The sequence below is a fragment of the Nannobrachium achirus genome, assembly GCF_963921795.1.
Source record: "Nannobrachium achirus genome assembly, chromosome: 17".
Lineage (NCBI taxonomy): Eukaryota > Metazoa > Chordata > Actinopteri > Myctophiformes > Myctophidae > Nannobrachium > Nannobrachium achirus.
In genome coordinates this window covers 29,844,049-29,865,872 of record NC_137824.1, presented here as the reverse complement: position 1 = coordinate 29,865,872, position 21,824 = coordinate 29,844,049, and the positions used below count along the sequence as shown (strand labels likewise).

The window sequence follows — 21,824 nt, the reverse complement described above, 5'->3', positions numbered from 1 at the left end:
CTATATACGGCAGCCTCTCTCAGAATGATACTGAAAAAATAAATACATGTTTTTTATTACCAACAGGCTTGATTACTTACTGTCCTGTCTGGTCTGGTCTACTAAAAAGACAGTTGGTCACGTACAACTTGTGCAGAAAGCAGCAGCATACTGTCAAAGACCAGACTGAAAGCACAAATCACACCCATTTTGGAGTCCCTCCATTGGCTGCTTATTAGTTTTAGAATGGATCCTTTTATTGCATTTTAAATCACTACCTGGCAATGCACCTGCCTATATTTTTCTGAAATGGGGCTTTAGGTACGGTATGTTCCCGACAGAGCCCTTAGACCCTGATACTGGTCACAGCAAAGCCTAGAACAAACATTCACTGAGAAGCAGCTTTTGGCTGTTATGGACCTTTGGAACAGCCTGCATGAGGCTCTAAAGGTTTTCTGGCATGGCTTTGACACAGGTTTTTTGCATTGCTTGTGTATTCTTTAATTTATTATTCTTTGAATGGATGGATGGATATTTCTTTGTTTCTTTGTTGTTGTTATGATGACCCTAGGGTCATGATTGTGCAATTCTGTGTGGGTGATTTGGTGATGAGAGGCTGATTGACTAGCAGCTGGTGTGAGTGGTGCTTTAGTGGTGTCTGAATATGAGTGGCTATAGAGCATCGCAGCGGAAGTGGATGCCTGGGGTCACTTTCACTTTCACCATTCATTTTCGCCATAGACTTTTACAAAAACATTTATAACAATTATGTTAAGCCTCGAACCAAGCCATCCAGGATGGAGGTGAATCATGATCATATAACCTTTTTTTCTATGAAAAGAACATTTTGAAAATTGCTAAACAAAGGGTAGTTATTAAATGTAGTATATCAAATAATGTAATATTAAAATATGTTTTCACATAGGATCAAAGGTTATATGGTCATGATTCACCTCCATCCTGGATGGCTTGGTTCGAGGCTTAACATAATTGTTATAAATATTTTTGTAAAAGTCTATGGCGAAAATGAATGGTGAAAGTGAAAGTGACCCCATCGACTTCCGCTGCGATGCTCTATAACTACTACCTGTTGGCGATTGTGGACTATAAAGCTGGCTGTCACCAGTTTTTGGACATCTCTCCTTTCTGACCAGCCTCCAAAACTCACCAGCACTTTGTTTCTGTGTTTGTTAGTTATGTGTAGATTGAGAGAGGGCGAGATCATTTAGCGACCTACAACTGGGTTGCAACCTGGTCGGTAGTTTTCACCGACTGGGTCGCGGTAGATTTAGCAACCCAGTCGGTGGATTTAGCGACCCAGTCGGTAGATTTAGCGACCCAGTCGGTAGATTTAGCGACCCAGTCGGTAGATTTAGCGACCCAGTCGGTGAAAACTACCGACCAGGTTGCAACCCAGTTGTAGGTCGCTAAATGATCTCGCTCCTACTGTGTAGATTTGCCATGGGTTTGAGTTCTGTTCAGTTTACAGCCTGGGAGTGTAGGTGTGTGTGGCCATATTTTTCTTATTATCAGTTGGTTCCCTGTTTTTCTTTAGTTTTAGGTCAGATACCTGTATTTTAGTTTTTGGAGCGGTGAAAGCGCTCCCAATAGACAGGTATGTCTGTGGCTGGCTGGCTGGCTATGTGGCTGGCTGGCTGGCTGGGTATGTCTGTAGCCTGGCAATACCTTGAGTGGCCACACAAGTTAAAGGAGGGGCGCTGTTGTGCAGGCACAAACACACACGCACACACACACACACACACACACACACACACACACACACACACACACACACACACACATACACACACACACACACACACACACACACACACACACACACACACACACACACGCACACACACACACAGATTCACCGCTCCACTTCGAACCGAGGTTTGATTTTTTTAGGTAAGCACAGTATTTAGTTTTTGTTATTGGGAGTTTTGTCCCTTGGGCCCACCCTGAAGCTATTTCCCAACTGTTTAAAATAAACCACTGTCTTTTGGATTTTAAACTGGTGTTGGTTGGCTTTGTTTGGGGACTGGGAAGGAGGGAGTCCATATTTTTGAGTGATGCTAACCCCTCCTACATCTGGCTTTGTCTGTTTGTCCCGCCCCATCCCACATTGGCCCAGCTTCGCTTAATGAAATGAACTCATAAAAGGCACCGCTCACTTCACACTGGGCGGGATTTTTGTGTTGCACATGGTGACCCATAGGCCGGGTTGTAACCGTTGCCATGTTGGAGACTCACTGTAGAGCATCTAAGGAGAACCTTGCCAATACTCTGTGGCAATATCTTATTTCCACTGAGTAGAGCTGCTGGCGTTTGACCTGGAAAGAGACAGAGACATAGACGAACAGACTGGGAGACGGGGGGATAGGATAGAGAGAGAGAGAGAGAGAGAGAGAGAGAGAGAGAGAGAGAGATGACCATTCTCCTCCTCTCAGCCCGTCTGAAGTGTTTGTCATGCCGAGTGCTGCCATGGCAACCTGAAGTGATCTTTTCGTGCGGCGCTGCGGCTCTCAGCTTGAGTTAAATGCTCGTTGGAGTTTAACCGTATGCTGCTTACAGTACACACACACACACACACCCACACACACACACACACACACGCACACACACACAATGAATTGTGTGCCGGTTTTGCAGATCCAAAATAGCCCATTTGCGTCACGTTGTGAGCTTGTAGATCAGCTATTTTAGGTGTGCGAATCAAGCCTACATCTAATAAATCTGTACTTCTGGGGACATTTGACCTTCACATGTAATACAAGTACACACACACACACACACACACACACACACACACACACACACACACACACACACACACACACACACACACACACACACACACATACACACACGTGCATCTGTGTTCAGACAGACAGCGAGTGCTCTCATTCCACCAAGTGGATCAGTGAGGTATTGCAAGGGTTTATCTTGGGGTTACATAAGGGCAAGACAGCCTTTCTCATCAATCAACCAGTGGCTTGTTAGATATATATATATACTGTGCGAGTGCGTGCATGCGTGCGTGCGTGCGTGCGTGCGTGCGTGCGTGTATAGCTGCCACTATGCCATGCAGCTACACAGCGTATGGAGATTATCATTTACACCACAATGCTTTAGTTACTGATGTGGCGTAAAGTGTAAATTGCCAGCTTTTGGTATACTTGCTGTAAGCTGGAAACGGTATTATCATAATATTCTTGTTTTCACTGCAGCGCATCATGGTAATACTGACCTTTCATGGGGGAGGGGGGATGGAGGGAAGGAGGGAGTGAGTGAGAGAAATAGAGACTTTGAGTAAACCTCGACAATATATTGTTGTGTTCTTAAGAAAAAGGCCCTGACTCAGCTGCATGCATTCATTGTGTTACTGTGACCTAGATTAGAAGATGAAAGGCCTCGTATCGTCACTGTCAGGCAGAAACTTTGTATCTCCAAGTTTCAAATGTGTACGTTTTTTACTTTTTTTCGTAAATTAAAGCCCTACTTCATCGTACAAAAGTGTTGCACAAAAGTAGTGAAAATAGCAGATCTACAAGCACACGTCGTCTCGCGATGCAGCTATTTTCACTATTTTAAAATAATAACAAAAAAAGGAAGGTTTTGGATATACAATGTTTCCACCCGACAACGATGATATGGTTCCCTAACAATCAGTCAACCAACAAAACAAACAAACAAAAAGAGGACAAATAAATGTTGTGTACTAATACAGAGAGATATATCGAGACACACACACAAACACACACACAGACTCAGAGAAAGAGATTCAGATTGATAGGAGGAGGAGTGAATGTAGATTAAGAGACATAATCTATAAATACAGCCTCCCTTTCAATCCAGACTCAAGTCTGAAAGGGTTCGATAGAATAGCCCTATAGTCTATTCTTCTGTCCACGTCTCCTGTTGAACTGTAGAAATTGTTTCATTATTATGAGCAGTTTCACACAGTTAATTATCTGACTATAGATCGGATTTGCTCATTTTGGATTTCCCTGAGAAAAAAAAAAAGCTTAGTCTTGTATGCTGTACTATTTGATTGTGGGTGAGATGTTTATTTGAGTGCTTTCTGTACTGGGTGAGGTTAGGGTGGTCACTGACTCACTGTATATGTTTGCTATACAGTGAGCTTGTTTTTCCCTTCTATTGTTGTATTTTAATGACTTGACTGCATGCAGATGTCTAAATGCACGCGTACGGTACATACAGTACATGTGTGCATGTGTTATGCAACATGGTCTTACAGTGACACAGTGTGGTAATTTCAGGGGGGCCATGCTGACATTTACCTTACCAGTGAACAGTTAGTCTCATCCTCATCAGCAATTGAAGTGGTGAAGTGATCAGACCAGAGGACAAATATATTCACTTATTCTCTTTTTAAACCGACGTCAACTAAAGCATCATCCTTTCTGTCTCACCAGGATAGGCTCCATCCATTCTCTCACCAGGATAGGCTCCATCCATTCATTAAGAACTCATCTTCCAAATCTGACACCAAGAGGTGCTGTATCCATCCATTCATTAAGAACACCTCCAAAATCTGACAGGAACAGAAGTTAGCATAGAAGAAACCTATTGACCTGTCCCCGATTTGTCTTAGAATCTCGCTCTATAATTAGACATTTTCTCTCCTGTTTAGACCTTTGTAATTCCTAATCCATTGTAATGTAGCCATTACTGTCTCATTTTACTACACTTGCTAAAGTCATTAGTCATGCTAATTAGTATATCGAATAGGGGAGGCCGACCAGGGGGATTCTAATGAGTGAAGTGCCGCACCTGACCACTGGTCTGACTGGTCTGACACTGAGATGTACATAATGTCTGGATATGTAAAGTAATGTATTTGAAGACAGAACATGCACGCATGCACACACGTGCACGCACGCACGCACGTGCACGCACACACACACACACACACACACACACACACACACACACACACACACACACACACACACACACACACACCAGCTGTAGGGGTGGGCAATATAATCGATATGGCAATACATCGCGATAGTTTATTTGCCAATACTGTATCGATACTTCGGACAGTAGTATCGCGATACTTTGAGGAAAATAAAATATGTCCCCATGCATAGGAACCAATGGTAGAAGTTCAGTCCTGACACTCAGCTGCCTCTAGATGTTGCTGTACTATAGTAGCTACTTCCCCTTCAGTGAGTGAGGTCTCTCGATAAAATGGCTGCGAACGTATAGGTTCCGGACGGAACCATGTTTATTTAATACCGGAGGACAAGGTCCCCCTATGGGATAACAGCGCCATCTGGCGATGCAACAGAGTAAAACTCATATCCTCCCGTACGAGAAATGTCATTTGTCGGAAGGGCTGTCAATCACAAACGAGGGCACCGCCCCCGAGTGTATATAAGCCCTGTGGGCTATCATAACTTCCTCTAAAGCCGCACCTCTGCGCCCGCAACTAGCGAACCGAGGGGCTTTATTCGGGGGACCTTGTCCTCCGGTATTAAATAAACATGGTTCCGTCCGGAACCTATACGTTTATTGTCATACCTCCAGACAAGGTCCCCCTATGGGACTCATACACCCCTCGAGAAGCCATGAACCGACAAAACTGTCGTGCACACCGACCACACCCGGAAGGAGGTCCCGTCAACCGACGTGACCCCTTTCAGGACTGATCCGACCCAGGCCCACAGGGCCTGGGCATGTTCAGACAGAAAAAGACCCTGACAGACCGAGGCCTGCCTTATGCACTAAGGGCAGACACAGGTCCGCCTTATAAAACTGCAGTAATATAAGGGAAAACTCAGGGTCCCCCCCCATTCATCCTAGAAACAGTAGCATGCTGTCTCAGGAAGGGGAGAGAGCCGCCCCACTACATAGTAGGAAGGGCAGCAGCACCCAGAACCGTATGCGCCATAGCAGAAGGCGCAACGTCCAGGTGATAGTAGGTCGCAAAGGTGGACGGCGAAGACCAATTCGCCGCTGCACAAATCTCCTCAATGGAGACACCTTTGGACAAAGCCCAAGAGGTAGACACACCCCTAGTACTGTGGGCCTTAAGTGCTTCCGGCACTTCAGACCCAGACCGGGTGTAAGCCAACCTAATTGCATCCACAAGCCATCTCGACAGAGTGGGTTTGGACACCGCTTTTCGCTGACGGGCATTCATGACCACGAAAAACTGAGAAGTAGACCTGCTGTCCACCGTCCTATCACAGTAGGCCTTCAGGGCCCTAACTGGACAAAGACAATGAAGACGCCTATCCTCCTCCGATGCAAACGGAGGAGGATGGAAAGCCGTCAAAACAACAGGTTCCTTCGGGACCACACGGTTCTTAGGAATAAAACTCAAATGAGGTTTAAGAAGAACCTTGGAGTCATTATTGAGAAACCTCATACAATCAGGGCTCACAGAGAGCGCATGAAGGTCGCTCACACGCTTAGCCGTAGACAAGGCAAGCAAAAGAGCTGTTTTGAAACTTAAATGTTTCAAAGAGGTCCTCCCAATCGGTTCAAAGGGTGCCTTGCAAAGGCCCTCAAGAACCACTTGTAGATCCCACACAGGAAACAAGGCTCTGGTCACAGGTCTCAAATGGTCAACACCATGCATGAACTGGACCACCTCAGGGATTTTAGAAAGGCCTTTACCTGCCACCCCCAGGTGGCAGGCATCAATAGCCGCTAAATAACCCCTCAGTGTAGAGAACGCCAGACCAAGGTCCAGGCGGTCCTGCAGGAAATCTAACACCCTCTGGGCCGAAGCTAAATGAGCCACCACAGGTGGCTCCTGTAGCTCACACCAGTCCAAAAAGGCATTCCACCTTCCATCATACACAGCCCTAGTAGAGGGGGCTCTAGCACTCTGAATAGTGGCTACAACCGTCGGTGAGAAGCCTGCTGAGAGCAGGTTCTCCCTCTCACGGGCCAAACCCACAGGTCTAGGCCCCGTGGGTCTGGATGGAAGATCTCGTCCCCTGCCTGGCGCAGCAGATCCCTGTGCAAGGGGAGCCGCCAAGGGGGTCGAGAGAGCAGTGGGGTGATCAGAGACCTCCACACTCCCCTGGATGGTGTCACCAGAAGAACCTCCTGGTTGGAACATCTGATCCTCTCCAGAGTGGGAAGGATCAGTTCCAGGGGTGGAAACGCGTAGAGAAGACCTTGTGGCCATTCGTAAGCAAACGCGTCCGTCCCCAGAGGAGAAGGTCCCCTCACTGAGAAGTAAAGGGGACACTTCGCGTTCTCCTGGGAGGCAAAGAGATCGACTCGAGGTTGACCGAACCTGGAGAAAATCTGCCTCACCACCGCAGGGTGGAGAGACCAATCCTCGTAACAAGGCTCCCCCCTGGACAACAGATCGGCGCCGCCGTTCTGAAGGCCCGGGACATGGGAGGCTCTGATGGACCTCAGACGAGGCAAGCACCAAAGGGTCATCTCGCGCGCCAGCTGATCCAGCACGCGCGAGGCGAGGCCACCCTGTTTGTTGAGATAATACAGGGCCGCCGTGTTGTCCGTCCTGACCAGAACATGACAACCTTGAAGAAATGGCTCGAAATGCTTGAGCGCCAAGTAGATCGCCATTAACTCCAGATAATTGATGTGGCGCTCCAACATGGCCGGGGTCCAAAGACCCCTGGCCGAACGCCCCTCGTGGGTGGCGCCCCACACCGAGCGGCTGGCGTCTGTGGTGATCACCTTGCGTGACACCACCTCGCCCATGGAGACCCCACTCGTCAACAACGCCTGGTCCCTCCATGGGACCAGAGCGTCCATGCAGACCTGGCTGACTGTCACCTTCCTGTACCCTTGCAGGGAAGGAATCCTGAGCGCCAGTGACCACCGCTGGAAAGGTCTCATATGAAACCTGCCCAGACGCAGAAGTTGCACCGCTGATGCCATCAGCCCAGCCAACTTCATGCACTCCTTGTACCTGACCACCTGGTTCAGTCGGAAGGAGCCGAGACAAGTCAGAAACCTGTCCACCCTCTCCGGGGAGAGGCGGGCGGACATTGTGGCCGAGTCCAGAGATATTCCTATAAAGGAAATCTGCTGGGAGGGTGACAACATGCTTTTGCCAAAATTGACGTTGAAACCCAAGGCCTTCAGGTGTGACAACACCAGATTGGTATGGCGCGCCGCTTCTGAGCAGGAGGCGGCGGAAATCATCCAATCGTCTATGTAGTTCGCCAGCCTGACTCCCTGATGCCTCAGTGGAGCAATGGCTGCCTCGGTCACTTTCACGAAAACCCGAGGGCTCAGGGAAAGACCGAAAGGGAGGACCGTGTACTCGTACAGGCGCCCCTCGAAGGCGAACCGCAGGAACTTCCTGTGTGGGGGATAAATGAGGATGTGCTGATAAGCGTCCCTCAGATCCACTGAACAGTGGAAATCCCCCTGTCTCACTGATTTCATCAGTGACTCTGACGTCAGCATCCTGAATTTGAACTTTTTCAAGTGCTTGTTCAGAGCACGTAAGTCCATAATCGGACGCAGCCCCCCTCCTTTTTTCTGAACCAGAAAATAACGGCTCCAGAAGCCTAAACGGCTCTGGTCGCGTGATAACTCCACTATAGCGCCCTTGCGCAATAGTGAGCTTATCTCCTCCCTCAAGGCATCCGCTTTCAAGCCGCGGGCTCGAGTGTAAATAACCTTGCTGGATAGGGAGGGTATTTCCGCGAACTGTAGTCTGTAGCCCCGTGTCACCGTCCGAAACACCCAGTGATTCGGATTGCAACGCTTCCATTGCTCTGCACACTGTGCTAACGTGTTGCTGAGCAACGGAGAAGCCTTGGGGTTGTACCGCCTGAGCGGGACTACTGGGCCGGGAGGGAGAGGAAGGACGGGACCGAGAGGTTCCGTATCCGGGCACGTATCCGTATCCGCTAGACGCCGGGCCGGAAGGCGCGGAGACACCGGAGGAAAGAGCGTTTCCGTTTCCGGTACGCTTATTTCCGTATCCGGTGGGAGACGGACACGTGACCTCCAAGAAGCCTCGCTTGTTAAAAATACAGGCGGCACATAGCGTGGAGCCCGGGGGACAGGGTTCATCGCATAAGTAACATAATCCCCGGCTCGGGGAATTGTATTTACGTTTACAACCTGTGCTAAGGCCTTTATATGCTTCCTTACGGGAAGACGAGGCCGACCCTGGGTGATATGTGTTGGCTTCTTCCCTGACGCTAAGACCAAATTCCTGCCCTGAACTAGAGTCGGCATAACAGTGCCGCTCGGTGGAGACAGAGGGGTATTGCACACTAGTGAAACCATACCATTGTGAATAGGAATTAGCTTGTCTGGGAACATTTTGCAAAGAGAAATATTCTGCTTGTAACCTGTCTGTGTGCATGGAGGAAGCGATATTTTCTGAGTGGAAAGAAATTCCAGCCTGGACTTCTCTACACTGGCTAAATTCATGCAAAATGGGGTCGTCTGTACTAAAGCAGGTGGGTTTGAAATAAACAGGCATTGTTTTATCAACACACTTTTTAATACAGGCACTGGAGGAGAGCACAGAGGAGGAATAAACATTACTTTCTTGGCATAAGAAATATTGTTCATATTGTCCAAACGTCTGCGCTTGCAAGGGGGGGTCCCCTGAATTTTCAGGGGGACCCCGCCAGAGTCCAGTGTCACTTTCGCGGCGGCTTCCCACGGGCTTTGTGGGAGCTGGCCGGTATCCCGTGCCTGGGAGGGTGGCGGGATTGGGAGCGGGCCTGAGCCCCCGCTGCAGTGCGAGGGGGTCCCGCGGAGGAAGAAGAGGGGGTCCTAGGGGGATTGTTTTGTTTCCCCTGCTTGGAAGAAGAGCGCCCCCTGTCAGCCTGACCAGGGGCCTTGCTTCGTCCCTGTCTCTTTTCCTTTCTGGGTGCCTGGGGGTCCGTCGTGGCCTCCAGGAGTTCCAGAGTGATCTTCTTATCCGCCACCTCCTGGCGGAGAAGCTCCAGTCCACCGCCCATGAGGGAGGTAGGGTGGCCGGGGAGGTCTTGCAGGACCTTCTCGGTCTCCTCTCCGGAACTGCCAGGACACTTTACCTTTTCAAGCCACCTGGCACGTTCCGCCTGGATGCAGTAATCCATACCGTGTCCAAGCCACTCGATGGCGTGGACATTCAGGTCCATCAGCATGCGCAGCGACTTGTCCATCTCCTCCACCGTTTCGTCAGGCACCTCCCGCATCTCGCTAAGGAGGCGCCTGGTGGAGAAAAGCAGCAGCTGGGTGGCGTTCATCGTCCTGGCTGCCAGCGCTGAGGCTCTGTAAGAGTTCCTGACCCTGGACGACTGCTTGTCGTCGTAGGGGATGGCAAACCCAGGAGGATTCTTCCCCACGGACAAGTTGAAGGGATTGCGGCCTCCAGGACCGGTCCGCTCATAACCTGGCTTGATGCTCCCGACGAGGGACTGCGCCATCAGTTTGTCCATGGGAGGGAACAAGGGGATTACCGCCTTCTCTGCGTCACGGCAGTCGACCAAGAAGGGGAGCTTGGGGGGGTCCTTGTGTGTAGTCCAGGTCGAATGCAGGGCCTCTGCAAAGCCTGGGACCAGTGGGAGCTTTTCCATTCGTGGCGGGGGAGAGGCTTCCACATCCTGGCCAAGGAGGGGAACTCTAGCCCGTGGTCCGAGTGGCGCGTCTCCGAGCGGCAGCTCCAGGCCGCAACGGATGGTAGCACGTTCCAGCACCGAGAGCTCGTCCATGGGGATGGAGTCTGGGTCTTGTGCCGCTGCCCCTCTCGCCCCAGCCGGCATGGAAGGGGGGAGAGAGGCAGAAGGGGCTGGGGAGGACACGGCGGAGGTGGAAGCCTCGGCATGAGGAACCACCCTGGCCGCGCCTCCGCCCTGGCCGGAGGGGAGCGTGGACTCGTCTTCCTCCGAGTACTCACCCTCCGTGTCCACCTCGTCCATGTCGTAGTCCTCTTGCTCCGGTTCGTCTCCGTCGCTAGCATGCCAGGAGACGGGGCTAGGTGGCCGCATAGCCCGGAGCTGGGGGACGGAGAAGGAGAGAGGAATGTCACCGACGACTAGAGGGTGGAATTCTTTGGGGGGGACGGTCCAGGTTGCAGCTGGCGGTGGAGCAACGTGGGCGGTCTTGCATGTTCTCTTCTTGGGCACGGCACCAGTCGAGCCCGTCGGAGAAACAGCAGGGATAGCAGGGGCAGCAGACCCGCTAGCCTCGGGGCTACCGAAGCTAGCTGAGGGCGAGGCCGCTGGAGGCCTAACCACGTGGCGAGAAGCAGCGCTGTGGCGTACAGCGCTGTCCGGCACACGAGGAGAGGTGTCTGGGAGGGATCCGGCGGAGACCGTGGTGTGAAGGCCGTAACCAGCGCCAGCGATCTCACAGCGGGCCTCGAGGGCTGGAACATCATACTGGAGGCAGTCAGTACAGTTCACCCCCGTGGCCGGGGCCGGAGGGGACAGAGAGGCCAAGGCGTGTCCTACCCCCATGCAGACAATGCAGAACGGATGAGTATCTTCATTGGCGATGAGGCCTTTGCAGCTGGGAAGGCCGCACTTCTTCGGTACCCTGGCTAGCAGGCTGCTAACTGTGGGCCGACGAGCCGCCATCGTGAGCTAACCGAAGCTAAGCGAAGCTAAGCTAGGGCAGGGAAACACGTGGCAGAACGTACAGAGAAGAAGTAAAAGACTCAAGGCGAAAGCGAAGAAAACACCGAACTGTAGGAAGAATATAGAAGTAGAAAACGTACGGGAGATAATCTATAAAGGCCAGTGGCCGACTTCCTAGCCGTCGCTTTAGGCTAATTAATACTTATATGGCTGAGTTCGCGACACTCTAGTTGCAGGTTAGCAGAGGTGCGGAAGAGGAAGTTATGATAGCCCACAGGGCTTATATACACTCGGGGGCGGTGCCCTCGTTTGTGATTGACAGCCCTTCCGACAAATGACATTTCTCGTACGGGAGGATATGAGTTTTACTCTGTTGCATCGCCAGATGGCGCTGTTATCCCATAGGGGGACCTTGTCTGGAGGTATGACAATAAACAACGAAAACAACAACATTAGAGCAGCGCCTTTGGCTTTTAAAGCTGATATATCGCAATAGTATCGTATCGCAAAGATTCGCAATATATCCTGATACTATTGCATCGTGACCCAAGTATCGTGATACGTATTGCATCGCAAGATTCTTGCCAATATCCACCCCTAACCAGCTGCTAGGCCTACTAGTATGCACACACATGCACAACTCCCACGAGGGAGCATGCCTGCCCTGTACACACACAGGCTGATTCAAGCCTGAGCACATGCACACACACACACATATACACCTCATTATACGCCATCACATTTATGATAGCATTTACGGCTGCCGTTTCCATTGCTCTTAATTGTAATGCTCAACAATAATGAATTGGCACTGTGAGTAATGGATTAATCAGCGCTTCTTTACAAGGCTATGAAATTATACTGTCTTTGTTGTAATAAGGCAACCTTGGTGAATGTTTCATTAAGGTGTACTTGTCTTCTTTCTATAAATGTGTGAGAGAAGGAGAGGAGAGGAGTGAGGAATAAACTGTGATCGGAGTTTAAAGAGTTTCAATCTGGACAAAGTTTCATACATTTATCTGCTTCTGCGCATGTGAGTGCATGCAATGCAGCACCATATGAGACAGAGAGGACAGAGGATAAAAGAGAGATTAGAGATTTTACTTCAAGCACCGCAGGCCTATTGCTAGCAGTCAGAGCTACAGCTATGTTTGTCAGTTTCTGTGATTACTGCCAAAGCTAGTCTCCTCCTCCTCCTTCTCTCTCTCTCTCTTGTCTTCCTGCCTGTATATCTCTTTCAACTCACCCCAACCTTTATACAGACTCCCTTTCTACAGAGCAGCAAACTAAAAGGCACACTGGCACACGACCATGAACAGAATTTAGACAACAAATTTTGTCACATGATTCAACGTCAGAGAAAATTGATTTTCTGACTTGTTAACGTTTTGCAGCAGCACAGGATGCGATGTGGGGAATGAAGATTTGTTTTGGATCCCTCAGCCACAACATAACCTTTGACCATCGCATAAGAACTGATCTCCTCCCATCCTCCTATTCTGCACGCACATGGCTTTCATTTCACATCACCTACTTTCAAAGGCTCTGCATCCACTCTCTGTTTGGTCTCCGTTGACTTGGATCTCTTTGTTTTCCTGGGCGCTTTGATCATCCACCTTCATCTCAAAGCCATTTTAAATGACCTGTCGACCCCCTCTTTTATTTCATACATAGTCATACCGTTATGCTCTGTGTTATGCTCTGTGTTCCATTTATTTTGACAGCAAAAACTATGAACCACTGTTGCATCCTGAATTCCGAATGTAAGCTTCTTCCATGATGTGTAATGTGATGAGTTCTCTGCTCTAAGCTGTCCAGGCTGTCTTCAGAGAGGCTTGGAGAGGAAGAGGAAGGGAGTTTGCTCACAAATCAACCATTTGTTTTTGAAAGTGCTTGTATAGTTAGTAGTGGCTAAGTGTTCTCTCCTCCCCAATAATCTCCTGCTATTAATGGGCGTTGTTCCAAAGAACATATTGGCAACTTTCTTAAAGTGAGATTAATTTGGCAGGGTTGAGGCGAGTGGGTCTTTGTGGTGCTGGTTATCTTGTCTCAGCACATTGGGCTAAGCCCTGCAAGCCTGGTGGAATGAAGTGTGTGGATAGAATGTGATGGAATGTAGGTCACGGGTAGTGTAGTGGTGAAAGTTATTTATTTATTTTGAGAATGTCTTTAATGTCAAAAATGTTGTTCATTTTACTGTATGTCACCTGCTGCATGTGTGTGTGTGTGTGTGTGTGTGTGTTGTGTGTGTGTGTGTGTGTGTGTGTGTGTGTGTGTGTGTGTGTGTGTGTGTGTGTGTGTGTGTGTGTGTGTGTGTGTGTGTGTGTGTGTGTGTGTGTGTATACTAGTATTTTTTACTAGTCGACTAGTTTGACCCACTGGTAGTTGACTAGTCGACTAGTCAATACCAGAGTCGTCTAATCAGAGAGTTCTGCCATTGCGGGGTCAGATGTGACCAGCGCTGAAATTAGTTTGCTAGGCCTAAAAAAAAAACACTAGTCGATCTTGTTGGTCGACTTGTAGCAACAAGATCGACTCATGGTTATACTAGTCGACTAGTCAACTAGTAGTTGGTCAAAGCCTGAATTGGTTGGAGGTGATCTTCCTACACTTCCATTGATACATTTCTCCTGTGGGTAGGACTGGTTGACAATATCTGGAAAATATATGGAGAGAGAGGCAACAAACATAAAACCTATAGATTGTACAATTAAATATGGTCTATCCTGATTCATGCGTGTCCTTTGATTATAACAAGCTGAACTTTGTCTCTCTCCCTGTAGGTCTCTCTCTGGGCGTATCGTGGGTGGCGTGTGGTGGTTCTTCACCCTCATCATCATTTCATCCTACACAGCCAACCTGGCTGCCTTCCTGACAGTGGAGAGGATGGTGTCTCCCATAGAGAGCGCTGAGGACCTGGCCAAGCAGACAGAGATAGCATATGGAACGCTGGACGCTGGATCCACTAAAGAATTCTTCAGGGTGAGGACCTGCTGGAGATCAGCTGGTGAAAAGAGATATGCACGCAGCATATGCACACTAGAGTCCAACTGGATCATTTGGGCAGATACCGACAAAAGTAAAAGGAGGCAGGATATTTTACAATTTGACAGTAAATGTTAGTGTCCAAAATAACATCAATGCACTTAAAAAAAGCCGACCTACAGTATATATCAGCCGGGCTCTAATGCACACACACATGCATGCAAACACCACTCATTTCTGAAAACTATCTTTGAGAAAGCGCATTTTCACTCACCTCTGTATGTGATCTCTGTCTGTCTGTCCGATTGTCTGTCTCTCTTCTACTCACCCTCACCCTGTCCCCCCGCTGTGCTGTGCATGCATCCTTCCAGCGCTCCAAGATAGCTGTGTTTGAGAAGATGTGGTCCTATATGAAATCTGCAGACCCTTCCGTGTTTGTGAAGACCACGGACGAGGGAGTAATGAGAGTTAGGAAGTCCAAGGGGAAGTACGCGTACCTGCTGGAGTCCACCATGAACGAGTACATCGAGCAGCGGAAGCCCTGCGACACCATGAAGGTGGGAGGGAATCTGGACTCTAAGGGTTATGGCATCGCCACCCCCAAGGGCTCCCCCCTCAGGTAATCATCTGTCACTGCAGCCGACGGATTGATAAAAGCCCTTTGTGTGCATGCTTTCATGATAAGCCTGTTGCATGAGGAACACCACCATTTTTCACACATTGTTGATTGGTCCATCTGTATCAATAATAACCATTCATTTCACTTGACCATTCATTCATCTCACACTGTTTAGCGAGAGGCTGTTAACTGCAATACCAGCACACTTTTTTTTTTACTGTACTCACATATCGTTTGTTGGATGTATATCCTCGAGAAACGTCTCACACAAGCCTTTTCTTATAACCTCAAAGCAGGGTTGACTCCATACTCATCTTTTCCATAATGTCATCATAACCCCAAACTGACCTTTGCTACTGTCACGTCTGTAGAGCATCTTGGGTTTCCATCCATGTGTCTGTGTTGCAGCCAGTCTGAACCTCTGACAGTGTCCTGTATGTCTGTCAGATACTCAGGCTGGCTGTGTATGAGAGCCCCAGTGGTGTAAAAGGAACTAAGTACATTTACTTAACTACTGTACTTAAAAGTAAATGTTTGAGTTATTTGTACTTTACTTAAGCATTTCCAATTTCCAATAGTTTTACTTCAACTCCACTACATCTTGGATCCAAATATTGTACTTTTACTCCACTACATTTATTTGAAAACTTTAGTTACTAGTTACTTTGTGAATATAAATTATACAGGTAATATTATAAAACATACATAAACCACTTTATCCGTATTTTATACCTTGTCGTATGTTTATACCTGTGAGCTTCGGATATTCTCAAACATTTGGTACTTTTACTTTTGGTACTTTTAGTACCTTTAGATGCCAACACTTTCATACCTTTACTCAAGTACATTTTAAATTCCAGACTTTTAGCTGTAACAGAGTATTACTATAATTGTAGTATTGATACTTTTACTTAAGTAAAGTACTTTTCCTAGAGTACCTTTCCCACCACTGTGAGAGCGCTTGCATAAGAGGTGAGGGGCCACTGCGAGACGATGGCTGCCTCCTCCAGCGATGCCCTTTCATTACATCCTGAGCCTTTGCCTTCCTCAAAGCCCCTCTGAGGGCTGCCTGTTTGATTTGATTTGCTCTGGAGCTTCTGAAGGAGGCTCTCAAACTCACACCCTCATACAAGTGTTCAGACTTGTCGCGTAATGGTGGCATAAGCACATACAGAAGTCACACTCACACACACACACACACACACACACAGTTGCACATACTTACATGAAGCATCCTTCTCATCCATTATGAATGTGAAACACATCTTCTTTCGCACCAACTGGGCACTTAGGGCAAGAACACAGCTGAGGAGGTCACATCTCGTGTGTCTGCTTTTCCACTTATGCCAGCGTTCATGTCTTGAATCTGAAACCAACAGACTTGCAGTGATTTCTGCCTCCTGATGTGATAATCAACTATATGAGCATACTAAACCATACTGTGTTTCTACCTCTGAGATTCAAGAGCGGCGGCTATCATCACATCCGCACTTTAACTAGCTTCTTATTTATAATTCTCTTCCCATCGCAGACAGAGAGTAGGGGGGCATCTGAAGCATTTTAATCTGTTTCTGATAAGCCCCATTCGTCTTAATGAAAGCAGCCATATGAGGAGACTTCATTCAGATTCATTAAGGATTCATCACAGGGTTCATATTTGGTGGGACATTATAGGCTGAAATGGACAGACTAGGAGGAGTGCAGCTTTGGCACCTAAAGCTTCACCCGGGGGCTTGATTTACATTTCACCACAAATTAGATTCCATACAGCAACTCTACACTGTGTTAGTGATAAGACAAGTGGTGAAATGAATCATATCCCTGCAACATAGTGTAGCAGTGCACAAGTGCTGAAGATGGCCTCTTATTATCTGTCTGTTATGGTGTTAATTACTAGCAGTGTGTGGTATTCAAACACTGCCACTCTGGGCATTCACTCACATCTGATACTGTCAAGGAAGTCGGAGTTTCATTAGCAGATTAATGGACATTTTTTGAATGGATGCATTATAATGAACTGAAATTTAGGGCTTTTGTATTTTTCTTCATTGTCAGAGGGACAGATTAACTGTTTCTGTCATCCACTCTGAATCAGGCGCTGGTGAATGCCCTGTGAATACAAAAGGCCAGGTTCAATCATACCTGCTGTGCCAAGCGGCGTTTTAAAGTTCACACAACGCCAGATCTAGATTGGATTTCACAATTGATATTTCGGGTCTAATTGAACCTGGCAGATGGAAAAGAAAACGTGCTCAGTTGATGTAAATGTAACCTTTTCAATTCACAGGCTGTATTAAAGGACGACTTCACCCATTTTCAACCTACAGTATGTTCATATAATTGGTCCTCACGAATAGTCATAAAATAGTGCAATTTTTTATACTGGGTCTGTGTCTCTTTAGGAGGGCTCTGGACACAAAGACAAAAAACGGTATCATATCATGATGAGCATTTAGCCAATCTGAAGATAGGTTGAAAATGGGTGAAGTCGTCCTTGTTTTTGAAACGCAGATTCTCTCATAGCTGCTGTTTGTATCATGTGTACTGTACAGTGATCCCATCAGTTCCATGCTTCCAACCCACCTACAGACCCCCGACATCCACTAGCTTCCAAACAACTGACCTATCATTTAACCAGCAGGTCTCTGGTCCACCCATGGCCACACTCACACACCACGATTTCTTTCTTTCTTTCTATTTTGAGTGTGAGAAAGAATTCCAAGGTTTTACCAGCGGTGTTATCTAGAAAATGTTTTCTACAGCTGTGATGTGGATAAAGGCTGTCTGCATCGCCTGTAGATGATATCCTCCAACCCCTTATGAAATTATTGTGCAACTGATACAGCTAAAGAAAAAAAAAGGCAATAGCTATCAGTTTATTAGAATCTGTCTTTCTGGTGCTGTGTGTGCAGATAGCATTTCTCTACTGCTGGTCAGCTCTAGGAAATACTTACACACACAATGGAGAGGGAGAGAGACTGATGGAGAGAGAGACAGAGAGAGACAGAGAGAGCAAGAGAGAGGGAGAGGGAGACTGCCAACTGTGATGGAGATGCATTGGATGTGTTAGTTCAGGTAGTTCTGTGTTTCCTTTCAGCTGTTCAGTACATTTGCTGAACACACAGTTAGCACACAAGTGAACCTGACAACTTGAATACCGAAGCTCCCTCCCCCTTTGGCACCTGTCTCGGGACAGTTTATGGATTCGTTGCTGATAGGTTTGTGTAAATGAACATCACAAACCCCCGGGCAGTGTTACGGTGTGAATATTGAACAGGGTGGTAGTTGCCATAGCGACGTATATGCTAGTGACAATTGAAAGGATATTTCCATCCGCACAGACCGACTTCTGTATCTAAAGCATCTGCATCTCCATATACGGTATCAGGTGTCTGCTCTGCCTCCCTCTGAGAGCCCTCTGCTTGGTAAAACCTGACTCCAATATCGCCACCCAACATTCCAATCCATTACAGATATACAACTAACATACGGTATATCAGACATGTACTGTTAACATCCAGAGCCCACGTCCCTGCTGCTCCATGTCAGTAGCCATCTAAGCAGGGGGTCTCAATAATAAGCCACTGTTGTCATGATCACCACCTCCGTGAAACCAATCTCACTATACTGTACATGTGTCCCACCTAGAGTGTTCTTTTTCCCCCTAATGGCTATCGTTTTATTATCATTTTCAAGAAACCCTGTTAACCTGGCAGTGTTAAAACTGAACGAGCAGGGACTCTTGGACAAATTGAAAAACAAGTGGTGGTACGACAAGGGAGAGTGCGGCAGCGGGGGAGGGGATTCCAAGGTCAGAGCCAGTTTGACTAACCCAGCGGGTAACACCCACCACCACCCGCCACAGTGGGGAGGGTAACCGGCAGCCCACACTGCGCCACCTCTCTGCCAACCCACCTCCACTCTACCTCTATGGGGAGGAGAACAGCCACAAGGATCTCCCCATGGAGGAAGCATTCCGGTTTATATTGGCTCCACTTAAAAAGGGCAGAGGAAATAAATAATTCTATCTCCTCTGCTTTAGACACAAATGACTCTGGCCTCAACGGAGTCTGGATTTGAAACAGTCGAGTCTCTCGTGTACAGTGATATTTGAGTGCTGTGTGCAAAGCCTGCACACGTTTAGTGGCTTTGTAATATTTAATCGCGCTTAGTTAATTTGGCTGTATACTGTACCTCGATTTGCGGTGTAGTCAAACACTCTGGATAACGGAGGGTAAAGCAGTGTTGCCGGTTACCCAAAGTGATATAGTAATACACATCTACTGTCTTAGGGAGCAAGATAATTAAGATAGATGGAGTATTAATGCATATCACTTTTGACTGATGTCTCTAACATGTTAATACTATGTACACTCTGTGGGTGTATGTGTATGCATATGTGTGTGAGTGTGTGTGAAAGAGTGTCTGTTTTACAATAAGCAAGATCAAGCTTTGTGTTTGCTGCTGTTTCTGAATGAATAACATAAAATAACATGCTATGATATGTTATTTATGTTATTTCCTTTACGGTTGGAAGAATCCCAGTAAACCTAGCGGTGTTGAAACTCAATGAGCAAGCCGTCTTAGACAAACTGAAAAACAAATGGTGGTACGATAAGGGCGAGTGTGGCAGCAAGGACGCCGCAAGAAAGGTCAGTCTCCAAACCAGTCCTGTCACCTCACAGCACACCCGCCCCCCACCTTCCCCAAAGCACATCCCTGATCTGACCCTAGACCAGCTCCAACTGCCAGCCCCAGTATCCCTGACATGCAACGACACTGTATCAATCCCTGCAGCTCAATAAACAGCTCGGGTCTCTCCGTCTCTTCACACTGACAAGTGTTAAGTGTTAGCGATTTGTCGGTCATTGCGATCAGGGTTGTGCATTGCCCATATAAATAATGCATAATGAGTTGGATAGGTTTATGGAATATGCAGTGATTCACTTGCAATAAAGTGATCAAACAAGTCGTCTAAATCCTTGATGATAGTCTTGAAGCATAGCGCGGCCCCAGATCAATGGCTCTATAAAGTAAATCGCTATAAAAGGATTATACTTTATGAGCAGAGCGCGAGTAAAAGGTTTTGCCTGTAGACACGTCAGGAGAGCTCAGTGTGGAGAGAAGCAGACAAAGCCTTGAAACCTGTTGAGCTGTGACCTTTGCCCTTTGGCCTCTGTAATATTCCTCTCCCAAGTCTATTGGAGTGTGTGCATGTCTGGATGCCAAACCCTGTCAGTCAGCCAGCAGGCTTTAAGTCATGTCAAGTCCCCCAACCTGCTTGAATGCATTTGCAGTATTCGGTCACAAACGCTATAAAGCAGTAACACTTAGAGATTTTTAGACTAGATTTTTAGCTTGAGTTCCTCCGAAGCTGTGTGACATCTGAGGGCAGACCAAGGCAGCCTTTGTCACTTTAAGCATCTATTCTGTATTTAATTTGAGTAATATAGTTCAATAATAATTAGTACCACATTAATATTACATTGTTTACTTACTGTATATGACAATATATCCACTGATAATGTGATTTTATGCATCCACTGTAAATATACGATCAGTTGTCAGTAATGGGTTGTTTCCATGTCACGAAGCCTGCTAAAAGTATCACTTTATATTTTCCTAATATCCAAAGCAAGCGCCACAGTTAATGAAATTGATCTAAGTGTTTGAGAGCCATCAAGTTCTGAACAAGTCCCTGGGGCTGACAAGTGTAATCTGTCAGTGTCTGAGAACACATGCTGTAGGAAAGCAGAAGTGCTAAAGGTTATATACTACCAATTTGAAATACTGTTTATAATGTGGCTTTAATCTCCTCAAGTGATAGAAAGAATATTCCCTGACCGTTTCAGACTGAAGAAAAATGTAAAATATGCCCAATGCCAACCATCCGCAGGACTCAGATAGATTGAGGGATTTAAGTCTAATCTTTAACGGCCCAATTTCATTACAGAATGTAAATAGACATTAATGTAAGCAAATGCAGTTATGATAAGGATTATATCTCCAAGCCACTGAAATAGAAACTAACTGATCTATGGCTTTGTACAGTATGCTATTGCCGCATGAATGCATGTGTAATGCATTTTGAGCTCAGTGTATTTTACCAGTACTGTACTGTACTCCCCCACACACATACTGTATAGCTTATCTATGATTCTTGCAATCTAAAAATGTTTTTTAAATGTTTAAGTACAGTGACATATAGACATGTTTAAATAGTATTAGTTAGAACACATTGTCTAGTTTTAACACTTGGGATGTATTTGTTTTGTATGTTTTGTGTGTCCATTACTTAATGTATTGTCCTGTGGTCATCAATCAGTATGTGTTTGAGTTCTAGAACAGTATTTAAGAAATTGTGTTACATAGCACAGTATCATGGTAAATGTGGGGAAAATATGTATAGGTTTACCATTAAATGTGTACATTTAATCTATGATTGATTTTTAATTTAAACAACTCAAAACATTGGGAAATAAAATCCACAGGACAGCTTAAAAGCGTTTGTAAAAAAGAAAACACTTATTTTCAAAGTGGCCCTCGATAGAAATGAACAATACATAGAAATGATAAAGTATATGGCTTTTGTATTGATTTCCCAGAGCATGCATTACCTTTTGAATTTCATTACTTGACTTGCCTCACAAGCCTCTAGGCCTCGCTGTCAATGAACAAAC

The 21,824-nt window shown here is 46.9% G+C and overlaps 1 protein-coding gene across 1 annotated transcript in view; it reads left to right on the top strand.

Moving 5' to 3' along the window:
- LOC308301494 (glutamate receptor 1-like) overlaps nucleotides 1-21,824 on the top strand; it is a gene marked incomplete at both ends in the record, with an annotated part of 88,180 nt that overhangs the window by 62,679 nt on the left and 3,677 nt on the right. Inside the window, 3 exons of the mRNA XM_080745490.1 lie at nucleotides 14,324-14,522; nucleotides 14,897-15,144; nucleotides 18,841-18,955. Of these exons, the coding sequence (XP_080601616.1) occupies nucleotides 14,324-14,522; nucleotides 14,897-15,144; nucleotides 18,841-18,955 (562 nt within the window). The remainder of the gene's footprint in view (nucleotides 1-14,323; nucleotides 14,523-14,896; nucleotides 15,145-18,840; nucleotides 18,956-21,824) is intronic.